General features: G+C 42.1%; 2 protein-coding genes across 3 annotated transcripts in view; both read left to right on the top strand.

Moving 5' to 3' along the window:
* The first annotated feature begins 4,380 nt into the window (after positions 1 to 4,380).
* Positions 4,381 to 6,028, top strand: LOC111693579. The gene is made up of 4 exons (XM_023458454.1): positions 4,381 to 4,929; positions 5,720 to 5,780; positions 5,850 to 5,936; positions 5,990 to 6,028. Exons 1-4 carry the CDS (start codon positions 4,814 to 4,816, stop codon positions 6,026 to 6,028), a joined length of 303 nt encoding a protein of 100 aa, XP_023314222.1. The 5' UTR covers positions 4,381 to 4,813.
* The window catches only part of LOC106652084 (E3 ubiquitin-protein ligase MYCBP2), a 157,251-nt gene continuing 144,949 nt past the window's right edge, over positions 5,774 to 18,075 (top strand). For both annotated transcript variants that reach the window (XM_023458430.1, XM_023458429.1), the window contains exons 1-19: positions 5,774 to 5,780; positions 5,850 to 6,246; positions 6,313 to 6,515; positions 6,592 to 6,909; positions 6,976 to 7,143; positions 7,218 to 7,638; positions 7,717 to 8,103; positions 8,230 to 8,304; positions 8,404 to 8,635; positions 8,723 to 8,838; positions 8,907 to 9,023; positions 9,112 to 9,722; positions 9,782 to 10,367; positions 10,438 to 11,656; positions 11,734 to 12,082; positions 12,149 to 12,703; positions 12,775 to 13,124; positions 13,403 to 13,725; positions 13,801 to 13,948. In XM_023458430.1, the coding sequence (XP_023314198.1) occupies positions 6,129 to 6,246; positions 6,313 to 6,515; positions 6,592 to 6,909; positions 6,976 to 7,143; positions 7,218 to 7,638; positions 7,717 to 8,103; positions 8,230 to 8,304; positions 8,404 to 8,635; positions 8,723 to 8,838; positions 8,907 to 9,023; positions 9,112 to 9,722; positions 9,782 to 10,367; positions 10,438 to 11,656; positions 11,734 to 12,082; positions 12,149 to 12,703; positions 12,775 to 13,124; positions 13,403 to 13,725; positions 13,801 to 13,948 (6,296 nt within the window). In that variant the 5' untranslated portion in view covers positions 5,774 to 5,780; positions 5,850 to 6,128. The remainder of the gene's footprint in view (positions 5,781 to 5,849; positions 6,247 to 6,312; positions 6,516 to 6,591; positions 6,910 to 6,975; positions 7,144 to 7,217; positions 7,639 to 7,716; positions 8,104 to 8,229; positions 8,305 to 8,403; positions 8,636 to 8,722; positions 8,839 to 8,906; positions 9,024 to 9,111; positions 9,723 to 9,781; positions 10,368 to 10,437; positions 11,657 to 11,733; positions 12,083 to 12,148; positions 12,704 to 12,774; positions 13,125 to 13,402; positions 13,726 to 13,800; positions 13,949 to 18,075) is intronic.

Here is an 18,075-nt window from a genome sequence, read left to right as displayed (position 1 = left end):
GAAAATTGATAATAACGCGAGGGATAGCGTACGAGATTATTTCCCTCGAGGGCTTTACCTCTTTCACGTTACCTTGTAAATGCACAATCGATTCTTGCCTGGAAACAAAACATGTATTTTCTGGCCAATGTAATTTTTCAGTGTGTTTACTAATGAACGAGTTAATGAAAAAAGTCGAGAAAAAAAATTTCTGTCCAATTGTAGCGGTAAAGGGACGAATATTATCATTGTTCAAACGTCGTTTTGATTAAAATTTTCAGAAAGTCAAAATCGTTCCAATTATTCTATGTCTATATAGCGTCGTAATTATCAATTTTTCGTTCAATCATTCTCGTAAACCGTTTGTTTATTCCAACGAACTTTCTGTGATCGCGAAAATTATAGCGCCCGGGGCATCTCGAAATAACAATCGATGCCGTCGTTGTAAATATCTCATCGTACGCGTGTTCGTAACTGTCTCATGACTATAGAGAGTATAGCGAGATCGAAACACGTCGAGTAAACAGCTAGTAAATACCGCTTAGACCGAGGCAAGTGATTTTCGTGAGAAAATTTATAAAAAATTTTTTTTTATATCGTTAGCGTCTATTTGTGCGTGAGTGTGAGCAAGGCAGAACTATGTGGGAAGAACTGAAAATCTTACGAGACAATTTTCGGACGTGGGAATTGGAATCAGACCGCCGTGAGTTTCTTCGTCAACTTTACCCTTTGATCGAAAGTTGGGGAAGCCAAACTCCAGTTATCCTGGACATCTTTGATCGCGAAGAAATCGAGTGGCTTCTCGCGGATTCCGTGAAATATCTCGCCAGTGATACACAAGCGGGTCGTGACATGTCATTGTCATTCATCAATTTTTTAGTTCGGTGCAACTACAAAGATGAGGCCAACGTTGATAATGATCACCGTACGACTGCGTTGCACCACTTGGTCAGATCATCGCGGCAAGAATCAAGTTTCGTTATTGATATTTACCGCGAAGCCAGCCTCGAAAGGATTTGCCACTCGCTGTTCCAAATATACGCCTCGTTCGCGGTGAATTACGTGGACGACGAGTCCGGCTACACGCACTTGCACATCGCCTGCGAGTTCGACTGCGAGAACGTCGTGCGGCAATTTCTCGAGCACGGCCAGGATCCCAATGTTCTCCAGCGAAAAACGGGCGACAGGCCTCTGCACGCGGCTGCGAAGTACCCTGGAAGGCAGGCGATGGCGTGGCTGTTGAAAGCAGGCGCGGATCCGAATCTGGTCGATAAGCACGGACAGACGGCTCTGCACGTTATCGCCATAAGATGCGACGGCGACGATTGCGCCGCGATGTTGCTCGAGCTGAGCTGGGCCAGGTATCGTCCACTGGGGATCAACGCCCGGGACGCGCTGGGCAATACGCCGCTGCATTACGCCCTGGAGTTCAATCGCGGAAGACTGTTCGAATGGCTGCTAGTGAACGGCGCCGACCCAAATTTGGGCAATAATAACGAGAAGACTCCTCTGCACATCAGTTGTTCGATCGGTTTTCATCTCGAGAAGTTTTTCACAATTTGCGACGCTATGCACCTTAGGGTGCGAATCGATGTAGAGGACAGATACGGTTACACGCCATTACTGTTGGCTCTGCAAAATGGGAACGAGAAGGTGGTCGATTCACTGATAAGACGCGGCGCCGATCCTGATCTCGTCACTCTCCGATGGTTGACGGCTCTGCACATGATTTGCGAGAAAGACGAGCACGATAAATCCGCCAAGGTGTTGTTCAAGATTTGCGACGAGATAAATCGGACGCTACAGGTCGAGGCTAGAGACAAGGCGGGTAATACGCTGCTGCAATTGGCCGTGGCGAATGTGTTGCCGAATACCGTCGAGGCACTATTGCAGCATGGCGCTGATGTCACCAACTGCGTCTTCCCAAGTCTCATTAATCCGAAAGCTTTGATGTATCGCAAAACGTTGAATTTTAAAATGAGGGTGGCGTGCGGTGCTCTGGCCGTCGCCGAGCATCTCCAGTCGAACGGCTACGATTTTGGCCGAAGCGACGCCTTGTCGATCATGAAATTTTTCGATACGCACGGATTGTTCAAGAAGTCGTCTACGAGAGTCGAAGAGAGTTGGTACGACGACGACGAGGAGTTCGCCAGCCAAGCCAAGGAAATAATGATAACATCCAGCGCGTCGCTCTACGACGTGCTCAAGTTGCGGCCCGAAAAGGAGGATAAGTTACTCACGTACACGGACTACTTCGAGTTCGCGCATTACAGAGCGTGGAAGATCCCGGGACCCCATTACAGGACTTGTATTTTGCATCTGTGCGAAAAATTGGCCGGAGGATTTTTTCGGCGCTGGGCGCGGTATGATTTCTGGGAGCTGATCCATAAGAAGCTGCCACTTGAGTGCTGTGAAAAAGTCCTCGACAATGTAATGAACCAGGACTTGTATCATATTATCTTGGCGGTGGCTGACAAGCAAAGCTCGTGTTAACGACGAGGACGTTTCCAATATTTTTTGTGCGTTATAAAATATCGTTTTTGTCAGGACAGGGATACATTTTCCAAGCACACTACGCTTTTTCTATTAGATCCTTATTTCAAATTAAATTCAGGAAAAAATAAATAATACAATTTAGAAAAATTGTAAGAAGGAAGTTGATCTAAGTATTTTTAGATCCTTTTAACATAATTTGTAAAAGTAGGCAATTAAGACTGAGACTGAGCGATAAAAAGTTACCTAAAATTAGACGGTAAAGAAATAATAATCCTATAAAAAATGGAAATTTTAATCTGTTTTATGTACGAAATTTTAATGATTAAAATTAATTTTTCTCATAATTACAGCTTCTATTTATTTTACACTTATAAATTAGCTATACCATGATATCTCCTTCTATTATTCTGGTCTACTAAGTCCGAGTATAACAAAAAAACAACTAAAATTGAAATTAAAATTTATATAAAATTTCTACGTGAATTGTCTGAAAAGTTTGCGTTAGCTTCATGTAAAATATGCCTAACTTTTATGATAAAATTTAATAGAATTCGTAATAATTATTCATGAATGGACAGTTCTACACATTATTTTTTTTTTAATCTTTATTTATGATGAAATCTGTCTGCATTTGATTTTGTCGCGTCCATATCTGTAAAATTTTGACATGTTCGGTATAGCTCGATTTTCACGAGCGCAGTTTCGCCCTTTTGCCAAGAACTCTGAATGCTCAATCGTTGAGTAATGCCAGCTATGAGTTTTTCCTTCGATGGTAAATGTTTGGGTTGGGGGAGTACCTCATTTTTTGAGTTCGGAAATAATTTTTACATCACTTTCATTTAGCTATTGCGCCAACTGGTATAACTATCCTATAAAAGCTCATCAGATGTTGATGATGACAATAACAATATCATCAAAATCTACTGAATTGACAGCTGGGCCGACGATCGTCTTAAATTTTGGCAGTTGCAGTACTGTAAGCTGGATGATTAATTGTTTGCTGCTCTTAGACAATGTTAATAAGTAAAATCTATGCAAGTAATAAAAGGAGCGCTTTCGTATGTGGCAACTTTTAGATCTCTGTGTGCTTCTCTGTAAAAGTAGACAATAAAAAACTTGAATTAAACGAAGTCATATCGATGTTACTTAAGCTTCATAAAATATGAACTCGCTTTTTTCCCATTTTTTACTGCCTAATAAAATTTTCATCGTGAACTTTTTACATTCTATTGTGTCGAATATAATGCTCATTCCGAAATTTATTTTTCAATTTATTTTTATTTCCTCGTGCACGTGTTCATTGTCATAAAAACGTGCTGATTAATTTAGTTTTTTCTTTTCATCCGACACGCGACGAGCTACGACCAAGGTCTAATAACTATTTCATGTTTAAAATACCCGTCCAGTTTCTTTGATCGGATTTAAATTAAAAAGTCGAGATCGAACCTGAATACACAAGTAAATACTATCCTGGAACATTAAGCATTGAATGTACCTGAGGCTTATTCTGAAAAATTGATAAGGCTTGATTTTAAACGTTGCACGATTTTCTCAAATCAGTACATTACTCGCGCGTGCCAAAGTCAATCTTAACGCGAGGAATTCCAGCTATTTATGAATGAACGAGTAGTCCTATATAAAAGGCCTATATATTGGGAGCGGTTCGTGGCGATAACGACGCGTAGCGATCATCGCGGGGCCGGCTGGCGACGTAAATATTGACTCCTCTGTTTATATTATAATTATGCTATATGCTACACACATACAGCAAGCAGCTGCACACTATAAGGATCTATATAGCATAATCGCTCGGTGGTCGTGTGCCGTTCTCTGCTCCTGCGACGATGCTAACCGGCCGCGCGCCTCTTGGCTCGTGCTAAAGCTACACATATATATATACTTACAGCATAGCATAAAGCGTAAACTGCTGCCACTGCTGACACAATACAGAAGTGCGCGGCGTGCAGTGAATCCGTAGGGGTTGTTGTGTCTGTCTCGCTCTCTTGTACATTCTCTCTTTCTCGGGCAGATGATTTCGCCGAATTAACGACACGACTGCGTGCAGAAGTGCATATGTATGTGCGCTCGTATACGTGTGCGTGAAGTAAACGAGATTCGTGCACTGCACAGCAGTGTTGTGTGCGAAAAGTTGCAGCGCGTGTCGAGCGAGACGCGCCAGCAGAAGATACATACACAAGTCTCGATACAAGACACTGTGTGCCCCGTGTATAGAGTGCTGCAGGCTGTTTGGCAGTGAAAAAAAAAAACAACGACGACGACGACAACAACACAAACATGACGAGGATAACGACCTGGTGACAGCGGGGGCGAGAGCGAGATGAGGGACGTTCAGGAGACCGGCGACGTGAGCGGCGGCGAGAGGCTTCTACCCGAGCCCAAAGCCTACCTGCGCTGCTTTTACGAGCTCTTCAAGAGCATCGCCGAAGCCCAGAGGTCGGTTCCGAGTCCCTTGAGAAGAACCCTTATTTTTATCACGATAACCTGCACCCCCGCAGCCGATCGATTTTCATTTGTTTTTTTTTATTTACTTGCGTTACGTTGCATTCGATTGTTGAAAATGATTTAGGCATTCGACTTTATTACAGTCGATTGTCGCTACGAATGTTTATGATGCTCGGGCTAAAATGACGTTCGATGCGAGCAGAGGGTTAACGGTGCATATAGGGGTTGCCAGGAGAGCGAGAGAGTTAACCTAAAATTCGAATGTTTTGATTTCAAGGGATGCTTTTTACGCAGACTTACTTGACGAATTGTTTCTCGACTTTCAGAAAGTTTGAAAACAATTATGATACAAACTTCGATGGTTTCTTCTTTTGCCGCGATATTTGGAAAATTTTTGAAAATTATTGCCATTACATTTTACATTTGAAATTCGAACGTTCCACTGACGTAACGTTTTTAATGCACGAACGATGGATAGGTATTAATTTTATAAGAAAATAATACGTATTCGAGAGAAATATTCTTTAATAAAAATTAAAACCGGTATTTTTACAGTATAATTACATATTCATATTTTAAATTTGAGTAATGCAAAGAGAAAAATAAAGTATAAACACTGCACAGGATATCCTTGAAAGATTTTTCAAACTCATGAGTCTTTATTTAATAGTTTTTTCTCTTACATAATTTTTTTCATTTCAAATAAAATGCAATTGTTTAAATTCTAACACAATAATCTCCTATAATATTTACAATGACTAAATTATTAATACTTTTTCAGGCTGAAAGGTGAATGGAAGAAGAACAGAAAAAACAAAACAAAAAAGAAAGATAAGAAAAAGGTAACATGGGTTCATTTAATTTCATTTCTGTTTAATAAATTATCTATTAATGATTATATTTATTTTCAGATTGATATCACTGGAGAAGTGACATGCACCGGTACACCTGAAATTGAAGTTTCTAGTAACGCATCAGCTTTTGCGGTTTTTGCAAATGTCAGAAGTGCAGTTCTAGACAAGCATGCCAGAAAAATTAATGACGCTTACAGAGCCTCACACTGTACTTCTCCTCCACCTCCAGAATTTAGTGATAGTATAGCATCTGAAAGTGAAGAAGACAACCATGGATCAACCACACAAAATTTACCAAAGATTGTTGGTATAGGTTTAAGGAGTGTTTTCACTCTTATGAAAGAAAGTCGTTCAATAGAACCAATTTTGTGCACAAAAGCTTTATGTGCACTCTTAGATGTATTACAAGGGCAATTACCAGAAGGTTTGAAAAATGAACCTGATGATGTCATTGGTATGTTTAAAATACATTTTATATGTAGTCCTGTTTGGATTCTAATAATTATATATTTATGTTTAGATCAATTATTTGAATTATTACTTGATCTTGCCACATCCCATGGACCTGAATCTACTGCAGCTAATGATGGAACTCACTTGACGGCAGTTGCCTGTGCTTGTTTACTTAGTTTAGTTGTTGTACGTGGAGATACTGGAAGACTTTTGGCTACTATAGCTGCTTTACTTATGAGTCCCAGAGCTCTTGTAATGCAAAATGTACAGGTAATGAAAAGAATTAAATAATTTTTTGTAAGAGTAAAATTTATCTTGTAAAATTTATTTTAAATCATTTTTCTAGATGCCGGTGGTTCTTACTTCACTTCAAAGAAGTGTTCATGCAGTTCTGCTTGGCAAATTAGTTAGACCAGATTGGATTACTCATGGTGTTCCTAAAACTTCAAAAATTTACACTTCAGTTCTTAAGTTACCAAAAGATATTAATAATTTAGTTATGAATGGACGCAGTTTTGTTAGTGATGGTAAATATTTGTATCTTCATACCAATCGTGGTTTGTTGAAGATTGGAAATGGTCATGGTGGAACTATATGGGGTCACGTGTACGCTCATAAACCTGATTTTTATCCTTCAGAAACTGGATGGATTGGTTATGCTAATGTAAGTTTAACTTTTGCTAAATAAATTATTATCTAGTTTTGATTTTAAATGATATCTAAATTTCAGAGTTCCTTGTACTTCAAATACTCACCCAAAAAACAATGTGAGTTAATGATATTAGATCCTGAAACTTTATCGATAAGAGGTATAGCTGTATTGGAAGGTAAGGATTGGTCTTCATCTCTTATGTTTTCTGATGGTGAAAATTTGGGAATGATCACGGCTGGTAAAGATGTGAGTATTGCTATATATATATATTTTTTGAATTTATCATTAAAAAACTGAAAAAATAAATCTAATATTTACAGGATGGATTTGTGGTGCGTACTATAAATACTTTCAGTAACCCTGTTACTGTTACATCAGAATTACCTCTGAAATTGGCTCGCAAATGTGTCGACGTTTTTGGCTACGCAAATTTTGATGAAGAACAGTCGAGTTATATTCTGAATCCTCGTTGCGATGATGAAATAGCACATGTTGCCGCAGGAAAGGAGTTTATGCTATTGAAAACTGTGTCAGGAAAATTGATGTACTCTGGGAAAGGGCGATGTATTGGTATGAGAAATAATTTAAGATCAAATAAATGGCAGGAAGTGGCATTATCGAGGAAGAACAAAGTTGTCGATTTTGCGGTCGGTCACGAGGGACAACATGTAATAATAATTCTCGACGATGGATCTGTACTCTTTGCTGGAACAGCGAGACGAGGAGAAGATGGCGATACTAGTAAATACTTTTAAAATTATTTTAATTTTATTCCATTAATTTTATACACTACTGACTGATTGGAATTGTTACACACAGATAAAGTTCGTCAACCAAAGCCATCCAAACCAAAGAAAATGCAAAAGATTGACGGTAACTTCATTGTAGATGCAGCATGTAATAATGGCACTACAGCATTAGTTACAAAAGAGGGCACGCTTCTCATGTTTGGTAAAGATACCCTTTACAGCGATGAAGCAACGGGACTCGTATCGGATCTCAAAGACGTATTCATTGTCAAAGTTGTTTTGGGCAAAGCTCACGCTGCCGTGCTCACTAATAAAGGTCATCTTTATACGTTTGGCATTAATAATAGGGGTCAGTGTGGTAGAGATTTTTCCGGCACATATTCATCTAGTAAGGAAATTAACGTCACCGCAATGGAAACAGGGATTGCGGATGACGATGAAAATGCGGCAAACGGTGGTAAGATTCCTATTGTTTTTGATTAATTTTTTTGTTTTTTTGCTTTATATTACTTTTATTAATTTTTCAAGCACATTTTTCTTTGGTTTTTAAAGTTTTTAAAGCTAGTGGATTTTTGATTTTTAGTGAAAAAAAAGAGAAAGAAGAAACGGAATCATTATTGTATAAACGTGAATAGAGCAGTGGACAAATTTGTAAAAGGTTTTATTTTATTTTCATTTTCTTTTCCTTTAAATTCTAATCCTTTGTTCTAATTTTTTGTTATCATTTCATTCTTTTTTCATTGCACTATAAATTAAGACGTACATGCCAAAACTCTCGTTACAAAACGTTCGCTTAAATTTCCAGAGAGTTTAGAACAAAATTACGATTGGCCAGAGGCCAAAGGTATCATCAGAGTCGACGGTATGTGCCCGCCAGGCCAGCATCAATGGAAGCTTCGGGCTTGCATGATATGTACAGTCTGTCGCGAGTGTACAGGCTACAGTATTTCGTGCCTGAGCAGCACTCGTCCCGATCGAAATCCCGGACAGTAAGTTGAAATTTGTCATTACTCGAGTGACACCTGTTGATATACGTAATTTATTCTATTTTATTTTATTTTTTTTTAAATTCGCAGAGAGTGCGGCTGTGGCGAGGGCGACAGCGGCTGCGCCGAATGCGGATGCTGCAGACTGTGCGCAAACGAAAGTTGCGACAACGGAGGAGACATACCGATCTTGAGACCACCTGCCGGTAAGTCATAGTCAATTAATCGGTGTCGATTTAAATGGTATGAAGAATATTTTCTTATACCATTTTAGCTTGTGGAAGTCCTCAAATATACGATTTTGCAGTTGGGGAATATCTGAAAAAACGTTTCGAGGAGAAGAAGCCCAAGCAATGGAAAGGATCTAATAATCAGCAACGAGTGGGAGCAGGTGCGTAAACAATTCATTCGAGTGATCTCAAATTTATTTCTTGAAATAATTTAATTCCATCGGATTTTAATTTAATTTTGTCTCATAGTGCACAAATCGCTCTCTGCCAAGCGACTAGCCACTGTTGCTGGCTCATCGGCGCCGGGCGAAGAAGTTGTCAACGACGGCAGCGATATAGAACGAGGCGAGTCCACTCGCGTTGCCAGTATACCACCGGCTCGGGTGCACTTTCCATCCGACAGTCCCGTGGCTCAAATCGCCTGCGGTCTCCATCACACCGTCGTTCTTTTACAGAACGGCGAAGTATACACTTTTGGCAGTAACATTTACGGCCAGCTCGGTGTCGGGAATCTCATTGCTCACGCTGGCCCTATGATGGTCGATATACCGGGTACTGCGGTCCAGATAGCCGTGGGTAGTAATCATACCGTAGTGCTTACGGCTAAAGGAGAGGTTTACGCCTTTGGAGCGTATCAGAAAGGTCAACTGGGTATGAATTGGTGGGAAGATCAACTGCAACATCAGGATCGTAAACACTCCGACGGTGCGAATACAGCTTCGGGGTCATTCAGTAACAATCGAGATTCGGAACGGACTCAACCTTGGCACAGTTTTCCCAATGCCGTGCCTAACATTGGAACCCGATGGGGTAGAAAAGCCACTTGGATAGGGGCTTCGGGCGATCAAACATACGTCAAGGTAAACTTTATTTTTAAAATTAATTTTGATTTTTTCTCAAAAATTGATTTTTTTTTAAGGTCGACGAAATCAACAGTATAAGCTTGACAAGAAGCTCCGTCATGGCCAACGACTCGTGCATATTGTTGATTCCTCACCAAACCGAGTATCGCAATAGTTTCAAGTGCCTGGTAATAAATAAACGGGACGGTACGTGCAACAGTTTCAGCGGTTCAGATCAGATCGACTTTAACAATTGCGCCGCTTGTTTGGACCCGTTGTACAACGGCATTTGGGCCTTCAATCCTTCGACCAACGAAATCAGCTATTACAACGTTATATCGACGGAAGCTCGCGCGATTCCTAATCTCGAGGCGTCAATTCTCAGTTCGGGTCTGGCGCTGCCCGTGGTACCGAATTGTTACATAACCAGGTCGCAGGCGGCCATGCACTTGTTAGCGTGTCTAGATACACTGACTCAAGCGCAGGATGAAAAATTGACCGTGACCGAGGGCAACGAGAATAACCACGTAGTTAATGGTAAAAATTATAGCAGAGAAGATTTCGCCATGGTTTCTAGATTCGAGAATCATGGCGGGGGTTGGGGCTATTCCGGACAAAGTATCGAAGCTATTCGATTTATGGTTGACACTGATATCTTATTAGGTGAGTGTTAATATATCTACTATCAATATTTGTCGTTTATCGTTGTTTCAATTCGTTTTTTTTTGTGCAGGTGGTTACGGCTTGTTTGGTGGTCGTGGAGAATACACGGCTAAAATTAAATTATTCGATATCGGTTTGGAGGGTGGCGAGGAGGAAACGGACGGCGACTTATTAGCCGAAACGGACGAGATACCTTACGAATGTGAACCCCGTCAGAAGTACTCGATTCTGTTCAACGAGCCGATACCTCTGCAAGCCAATCGATGGTACGTCGCTTGGGCCAAAGTCAGCGGGCCGTCCAGCGATTGCGGCTCGGGCGGTCAAGAAACAGTTACGGCCGAGGATCAGGTGGTCTTCAATTTCAAAACATCGAAGGAGGCTAATAATGGAACGGACGTTAATGCCGGCCAATTACCTCAGCTATTGTACAGGGTAACGACGCCGGAAAATCAAAACTTGGGCCGGAAGCGCGATCAAGCGGAACCCGTGTACATAGTGAAGCGCGAATTCAGTCGAACCGTCACCGAAGAATGTTTCCAGTCGTTGATATCGCTGCTACAGTGGAGCTGGAATACTCTTAAAGCCAGTGCAGTCGATACTAATTTACAAACCAATACATTCCCAATGCATATCATGGTTGAGATGGATCGACTAGTGTATATCAGTAAAGCTAGTCTAAGATTAATCAAAACGTACACTAATGAAATATATCCAAATCAAAACTGTAAAAAAACGCCCTCGGAGAGCGTCAGACTGGCCGAGTGCATCGGAGAAGTTCGAGCTCTACTGCGTCAAATATTATCGGATTCCGTGTCCACCGCCACAACCGCCAAAACGAAAAGCGGAAAGACTCGGGCGAACAAAACTTGCCTGGGCCAATCCATGACGAGTGCAGTGCTCGACGAGTGTTACAAAACTTTCGTCGCCTGCTATCACGCGTTCTATCCGACGGCCTACCTCAAGTGGACCTCCCTGTGCGAACTTCTGGCCGAGATAGATAAGGAGCAAGGCATCACGAGCAAAGATCGACTGCTGTCTGCCGTGCTGGCTTCACTCTGCAGTTCGACCGTCAGGCTGCGATGCACATTCCCGATTCTCAACAACGTGATGGATTGCAGCGATAGCGTCAAACGTCAGCTCAGTCCCTCGGATAACGCTGGACTATTGATGATGAATCCGAGCGAAGTCCATCACTATCCGATATTGGTCGAGCAAATAAGTTATAAGAGTCAAGTCGAAAGTACCGGCAAACAAATTTTGAACTGGTCCTTTCGGGAAGTTCTAGATAGGTAAGTTTTAAAGACCTCAACAACGATTCAAATCAAGAGTTCACTCATATAATGTCTTGTAACAATGATGTTCGCAGATTATTAGACCTCATTTTGATCCCGGTGAAGCGAAGCTTGAATCGCGAAAAAAGCCAGTCACTGTCTCATCTAGTCTTGCACTGCTGTCACCTATTAGCTCGAGTGATAAGCGAGCTCGCCGCCTACTCCAATGGCAGCGAGGACGAACTGCAGGCGGCATGCTATAGATTAATGTACACCACGCCGTCGCGTTTCACGCGGGTCAACCAGACTCGCTCGTGGAACACGGGCAACGGCTCGCCCGACGCCATTTGTTTCTGCGTCGACAGGCCCGGTATCATGATCGCCGGCGTTGGAATTTACGGTGGCGTGGGAGTCTACGATTACGAGTTAGAATTATTGGACGACGTGAGTTGATTCGATCGCTATTGCCTGAGATATTCCTCGTATATTCACGATGTTTTATGATTTCAGCGAAATAATTCCAGTAACGATCCATCGCACACTCAGCACTGGAGCAGTTTAGATTTCACGAGAGGCTCTTTTGGTCCCGACGACTGCATCAATGACGTCGTCGAGCTCAAATTCGATAAACCCATCCCTATCAAGGAGAGAGTTAAATACGCCATAAGACTGAGAAATCGCGGTGGCCGAACCAGTAACGGCGACGGTGGTTTAAGAATCGTCAAAGGTCCAGATGGTACTTCGTTCACGTTTTCCGCTTGCTCTCTAAGTTTTAACGGTACCACGCAGGCAAGAGGGCAGATTCCACATATCTTATACTATTCGAATCCTTTGGATTCGAGCGATCACCATACGAGTAAGGCAATGGCTGAGGTGCAAGCACGAAAGTGTACCTTAGCCATGACAGCCACGATAATTCAGCGGGCCAATGACATACTCGCATTAGCGAGAGAAAAAATCGACCAAGTCAACGTCAACGAGATTGTCGGTGATTCGGCATTCGTGACGACACTTTTGCCTCTGACTACAGCGTATATCATTCCATTAGCTACATCCGACCCAAGGGTAAGAGTTTAATCGAAAAAATTTTACATATTTTTCTCGAGAGAAAATTCATTTTGATATCATAATTTTAGAGTGGAGTTCAAGTCCTAACTCTCATACAAGAGATGTTGCCTCACGTAACGGCATTAAATCTTAGCCTGGCGCTTAAATCATCGCAATCGTCCCTCGGCCGTCAAGAGGGTGAAAATCAGCAGGCACCGCAAACAACGTCTTATTACTCTTCGGTAACCACAACTAGTCATTATTATACGTGGTTGGAGAGCGAGCATCCCTACCGGCCGGCCTCAGTTTCTTACTACAGAGCTACGTTTCCCGACACGGTCAAGTGGATGACCGTCGAGTTCACCCCCGACTGCGGCACTGCGCAGCCCGAAGATTATTTGCAAGTGTACATTCCGAATAATGATGCCACTTCGTCAAAGTAAGTTATCAAATTGGACTTCGAATGTTACTCTCTGAGAGCTTCTGTACAGTGCATTAAAACTGACGAGTCAAATGATGATAAATTAGTTGGTTTCAAATATTAAAGACACAAGCCTTTCAAGCGCATTTATCTAGTTCAGTTAGCTTTAAAAACTGGATTTCGTATTATATTAAATTTTAATTGTTTTTAAGAAAACACTATTGATTGATTGGACATTTTTTATTAAATAATTTTATTTATCAAGTATTCAAAAACTATCATTCACTTTCACTTAGAACAACGGAGAACATTAATTTAGAAGAGAACTCGGTGTACTGTCCTGTACTGCATAAACTCAGCAACGTTCAGAGTCAATGGCCCCAAAATGCAGTCGTTTTGCCTGGAAACGAAGTCATATTTTCTCTCGAAACCGCGTCCGACTACATGAAGGACGAAAGATCCATCACTTACGGCTTCAAATGTTTGGTTATTGGTTACGACTGGATACCGACCAACTCCGGACTGAAAAATCTCGAAATCGAATTGTCGTTTCTCGGTGGTGCGTGCGCCGCTAGTCTGATGAAGAAGAATCTTGGACTACCCATGGTACAGAACGAATGTAAGTCGAATCTTTTCTCTTTTTTTTTTTCAATCGTTTGTTTCGATAAAAATTAATCATCGCATCGATTTGCAGCCGAAGACGACATGGAAGAAGATCCGGAATTGGCGCAAGAAACCGCGAAGAGGATATTCACGATGCACTCGGCTTTGCTGGGCCGAGGATTCGCGCTCGCGGCACCACCCACCGTGGCACAAGGCCTCGACGGCGTTCTTCCATTCAGGTAGGTCTTTTGAAAATTCATAAATTATATATCTCGAGTTCAACGTGCGTTAACAATGGTTCGTAAAGCGTAAAACTCTCCGAAAGCATCGTAACGCATTTACGTCGCTTTCACGAATTAGCGTCGCAGCTAATAAATGAAAAACAAGCGAGAGAGAAAGAGAAAAAACTATCCGTGTAATATACTTTGACACGCACGCGTTATATGTTATTGCATGTGGCGCTTGACATCGTTACGCGTGGTTGAGTAATACAACCGCAACTTTTCGCATTCAGCAACGACGACGATTTTACTCACAGCGAGCAGCAGCAGCACATTTATCAGGCACGCACGCGCGCGCGCACGCTTGAACGTTGAAAAGTCATTAAATAATTATCATAAAACTATTAAGCGTTTGTCGCGCTGCTGCTCCCATGTATAAAATGTAATATAACGGTCTGCGCGCTGCCGCGCGTTTGCAGCAGCAGAGGTCCTGCTCTTTTTATTTTATTTATTTTCTTCTTTTCAGCGTGTATGCAAATCTCTCTCTCTCTCGCGTGAGCGTGCACGGTTCCGAGTTTACGAAAAAAGAGAAACAAAAAGAAGAACAAAATAAAAAGCAATTTGCGAAGCAAATTACAATTAATTCAGCGCGTACATCAGCTCACGCCCATGAGCATAATTAACGTATATAGCATACACATCCCATCCGTCCTGCAGCGGCAAATGTTGCAGCAGCAGCAGCGAACGCGTCAAGTCGGCGAGATAAGCCGTTGTGTGTACAAGCGATGCATTTGTACTTGTATATATATAATACGCAAGCTGCTAATCGGAAGTGAAAGGCTCGGACGCGCTTATCCCATTAATTCATCTCCGCGCGTGTCTTTGGCGTCTTTTTTTCTGGCTGCTTTATTTTCGATGCCGCGCGTCCTTTTTACTGGAATTTCGGCTGTGCGAGAGATGAAATATCCGTCTGGTGTAACCTTTTCAGTCGCTGATTTTGCGCGTCGACAACTCTCGGTGCGCGCATTGTACAAAGTTACGTCTCTTGCGCTCTGCATCGCGAACAAAATTCTATAAAAAAATTCAAACTTGTAACCCATTGACGAGGCGCAAAGACTGTATTATACACAATACACATTGTAATTGATTTAATTCGGTCTTTCTCAACCGGCTGAAAAAGAAAAGAGAGCAAAGTTGAGCCAGTAGCAGCAGCAGCAGCAGCAGCAGTAGCGCAACGTAATTTTAAACTTGAGCAGCTTTAAACTTTCATACTCCATGAGCATCGGAGCTTTGCGTATACGGAGAAAACCAATGAATATTAAATGGATGCATTAAGGCTTGCGCGCGCGAGTTCACGCGTATAGATATATAATATCGCCGTGCATCTATATAGCCCGACTTGCGCTCCGCGCCGAGTACGCATTCTAAGACGATGATACGTTTAATCTTCATAATAAGATAGCGTCTGAAATAATTTAGCATCGCCCAAGTATTTTCCATACGATTATCTGCATAACTGAAATTTCAGCGTCAATGTCATAATTATACTACGCCGCGCGCGCGGTATCAAGACTCTATTGTTGCAGTTATTACCTTCGTTTCATATACTTTATAATGCGAGATATCATCCGCGTCGGGGTACGGTAGCGAAGCTTTTGAATGTATAAAGCGCGTTGATTGGCCTCTATTATATGGTATGCATAGAACACAACGTCCGAGATTACGTCCCGAAAATGACCAGAGAATTCACAAAATATCTTTTCGCGTATAAGATTAAAAAAGAAAAAGAACAAGCGTAATAATTAGAAGCGAGCTACTGATTTGTTACAGCGCGTTTATAAAGTCGAGAAAATAACAGTGATTAAGTCGTCCTCGTTGCGTCCATCGCGTAGTCGATACATAAGTCTCGGCGCGCCATCGGATGCAAATATCTCGCAGGGAGATCGTGTACGGCGATATCCAATTTTATTTTTCGTCGCTCGTGCGCTCGAAGATCGTGATATTTTTGGGATGCTGCACAACGAGCGAGTCAAATTTGACGATAAATCAATAATAAATGGTTATATTTTTTCTAAACTCCGCGCGATTCAACGCAAGATAATTAATTCACGGCCGATTTATCGACGAAGAGCTTGTATTTATATCGGCTCGATCGATGATTAATTAATTAACCGATATACTTCATAGGTCGATGATATATTTTTTTCCAGGCACAAAGCAATCGTGTAATAATATATTTTGCGAGGCAGAAGGTCCCCCTCTCGGTTCGTATATAACACAGCGTGTGACTTTGATCTATACCGACGAAAAGCCGCAAAAATCGATCAATCCTCTCCTCTCGCCCTTCTGCCTTCTTCTTCTGCGCCCCGCGACGTGCTTTATAGCCTCAAACGCGCGCGCGTGTGTGTAGGCGCGCAGCATGAAATTTCTGGCCTCGGCGTTATATACCCGACACACAATGCCATGTCTCTAACGATCATACCTATACGGAGGTATTCGCGCCCAGCTAAATCTAAACGCGTCCGTGCTTATATGTATATATCATCGCCATAATGTACGTACGTGCTCCGGAGCACGCACGAGAGAAATAGTTATTAACATAGGCAAAATGTTTATTGTACATCACAACGTTGGAATACAGCTCGACGTTGAAAGGCGAAATGTTTATCGTGCGGGAATAATTCGTTAGCGCGATGAATACATGCTACACCGTGGCAGTTACATACGTATACGCGTAAATGTAAACATATCATGGTGTAGTACTGCAGTTACGGGGGTTTGCCCACGAGCGAACGACGACGATGATGATTTTTAGATTTGGTCGCGTTGATGGATGGAGTTTCCACACGCGTGTATATATTCACCGAGATACTTGTACGTAGCCGACGTCGATGTTCTTCTTTTTTATACGACTTGGAGATTTTTTTGCGTGTTGAACTCGATATTACATTCAAATTACAAAGTACGCGTCTATCTACTTCTGCGCGCGAATGGAAAAATTTAGCCTTTTTTTGCACGTAGTGTAATGATATACATAACATACATACGCGCGTATGCACGGGACAGCCCCGAGCAGGATAGATCGTTGCATATACTCGGCAGCTCGCTCAAATTGATACCTCGACTGCGCGTTACGCCATTATTATGTACGCGCGTTTGCCAAATGGCAAATATTTCTCGCAGTGTTCAAACAATCTAAGTGATTCGTTTCCAGTCGCCGCTCGAGATTGACCCTATCGGCCAAAACATTCTAAAACGGATCGGCACATGGTAAACGGCGTAGATTATTAGAAGAAGCCTCGTATATACAATATCGAAATCGAGTCCTCGCTACGCGAACTTAGGTCCGTCTAAAAGCTTCGTTACGTGATCGCGACGTCCTCTTTCTCATGAGATACATAAATCGGATTATACGCAGGCTAATAATTGCAGCTAAACGATATGCTGCGCTGCTGGCGGGGCCCCGGTGCTCCGTTTAAATGCGGCGCGAGATCTCTTTTTGTCTTACGTCGGCGCTGTGTGTTTGTGCAGTTGAGCCCAATGCCATACGCGTATACTACAATTCGTTTTACGTAACTTTATGCGCGCCGCCACTGCGAAACAAGCGTGTTAATTGTTATCGTGTGTGAGATATATACATATACGTATGTATACGTGTGTTATAATGCGCCTGTGGCCTCTTTTGCCTCGTTAACCAACCTGCAATTAATTACTCCTAGAGAGAGAGAGATGTGTACACATACACGCGACACTTCATCATGCACACCTGACTGTGTGTGCGGACGACGATCTTTGGGATTTGAAATTGTTATTATATGCATAGCGCCCTGGGTAAGTTCTCGCTCGCACCGAGGAAAGATATTACTTGCTTTAATGCCGCCGCGCACGGTCGAGACCCGAATTAATTATTTTTCCGCGTCTCTCTCTCTGCTGCTGTGCTGCGAAATTAATTTGGGATTCAAAAATTTAAAAATCAATTTAAAACTCTCGAACTTGCGGCATGCGAGGAACTTGATGTGCTATTAGCAGCAAACTCGAGATTACTGCCTCTCTTTATACGCTATATTTTGTCAAATATCGCGTCTGCGAACGTCTGCGAAGTTCCTATCCTTGACAATAAAATTACTGCAACAACAGCAGCAGCA

This window comes from Trichogramma pretiosum, unplaced genomic scaffold, assembly GCF_000599845.2.
Source record: "Trichogramma pretiosum strain Unisexual culture from Peru unplaced genomic scaffold, Tpre_2.0 scaffold13, whole genome shotgun sequence".
Classification (NCBI taxonomy): domain Eukaryota; kingdom Metazoa; phylum Arthropoda; class Insecta; order Hymenoptera; family Trichogrammatidae; genus Trichogramma; species Trichogramma pretiosum.
Note: the sequence above shows the minus strand (reverse complement) of the source record. Positions and strands in the feature narration are given on the sequence as shown.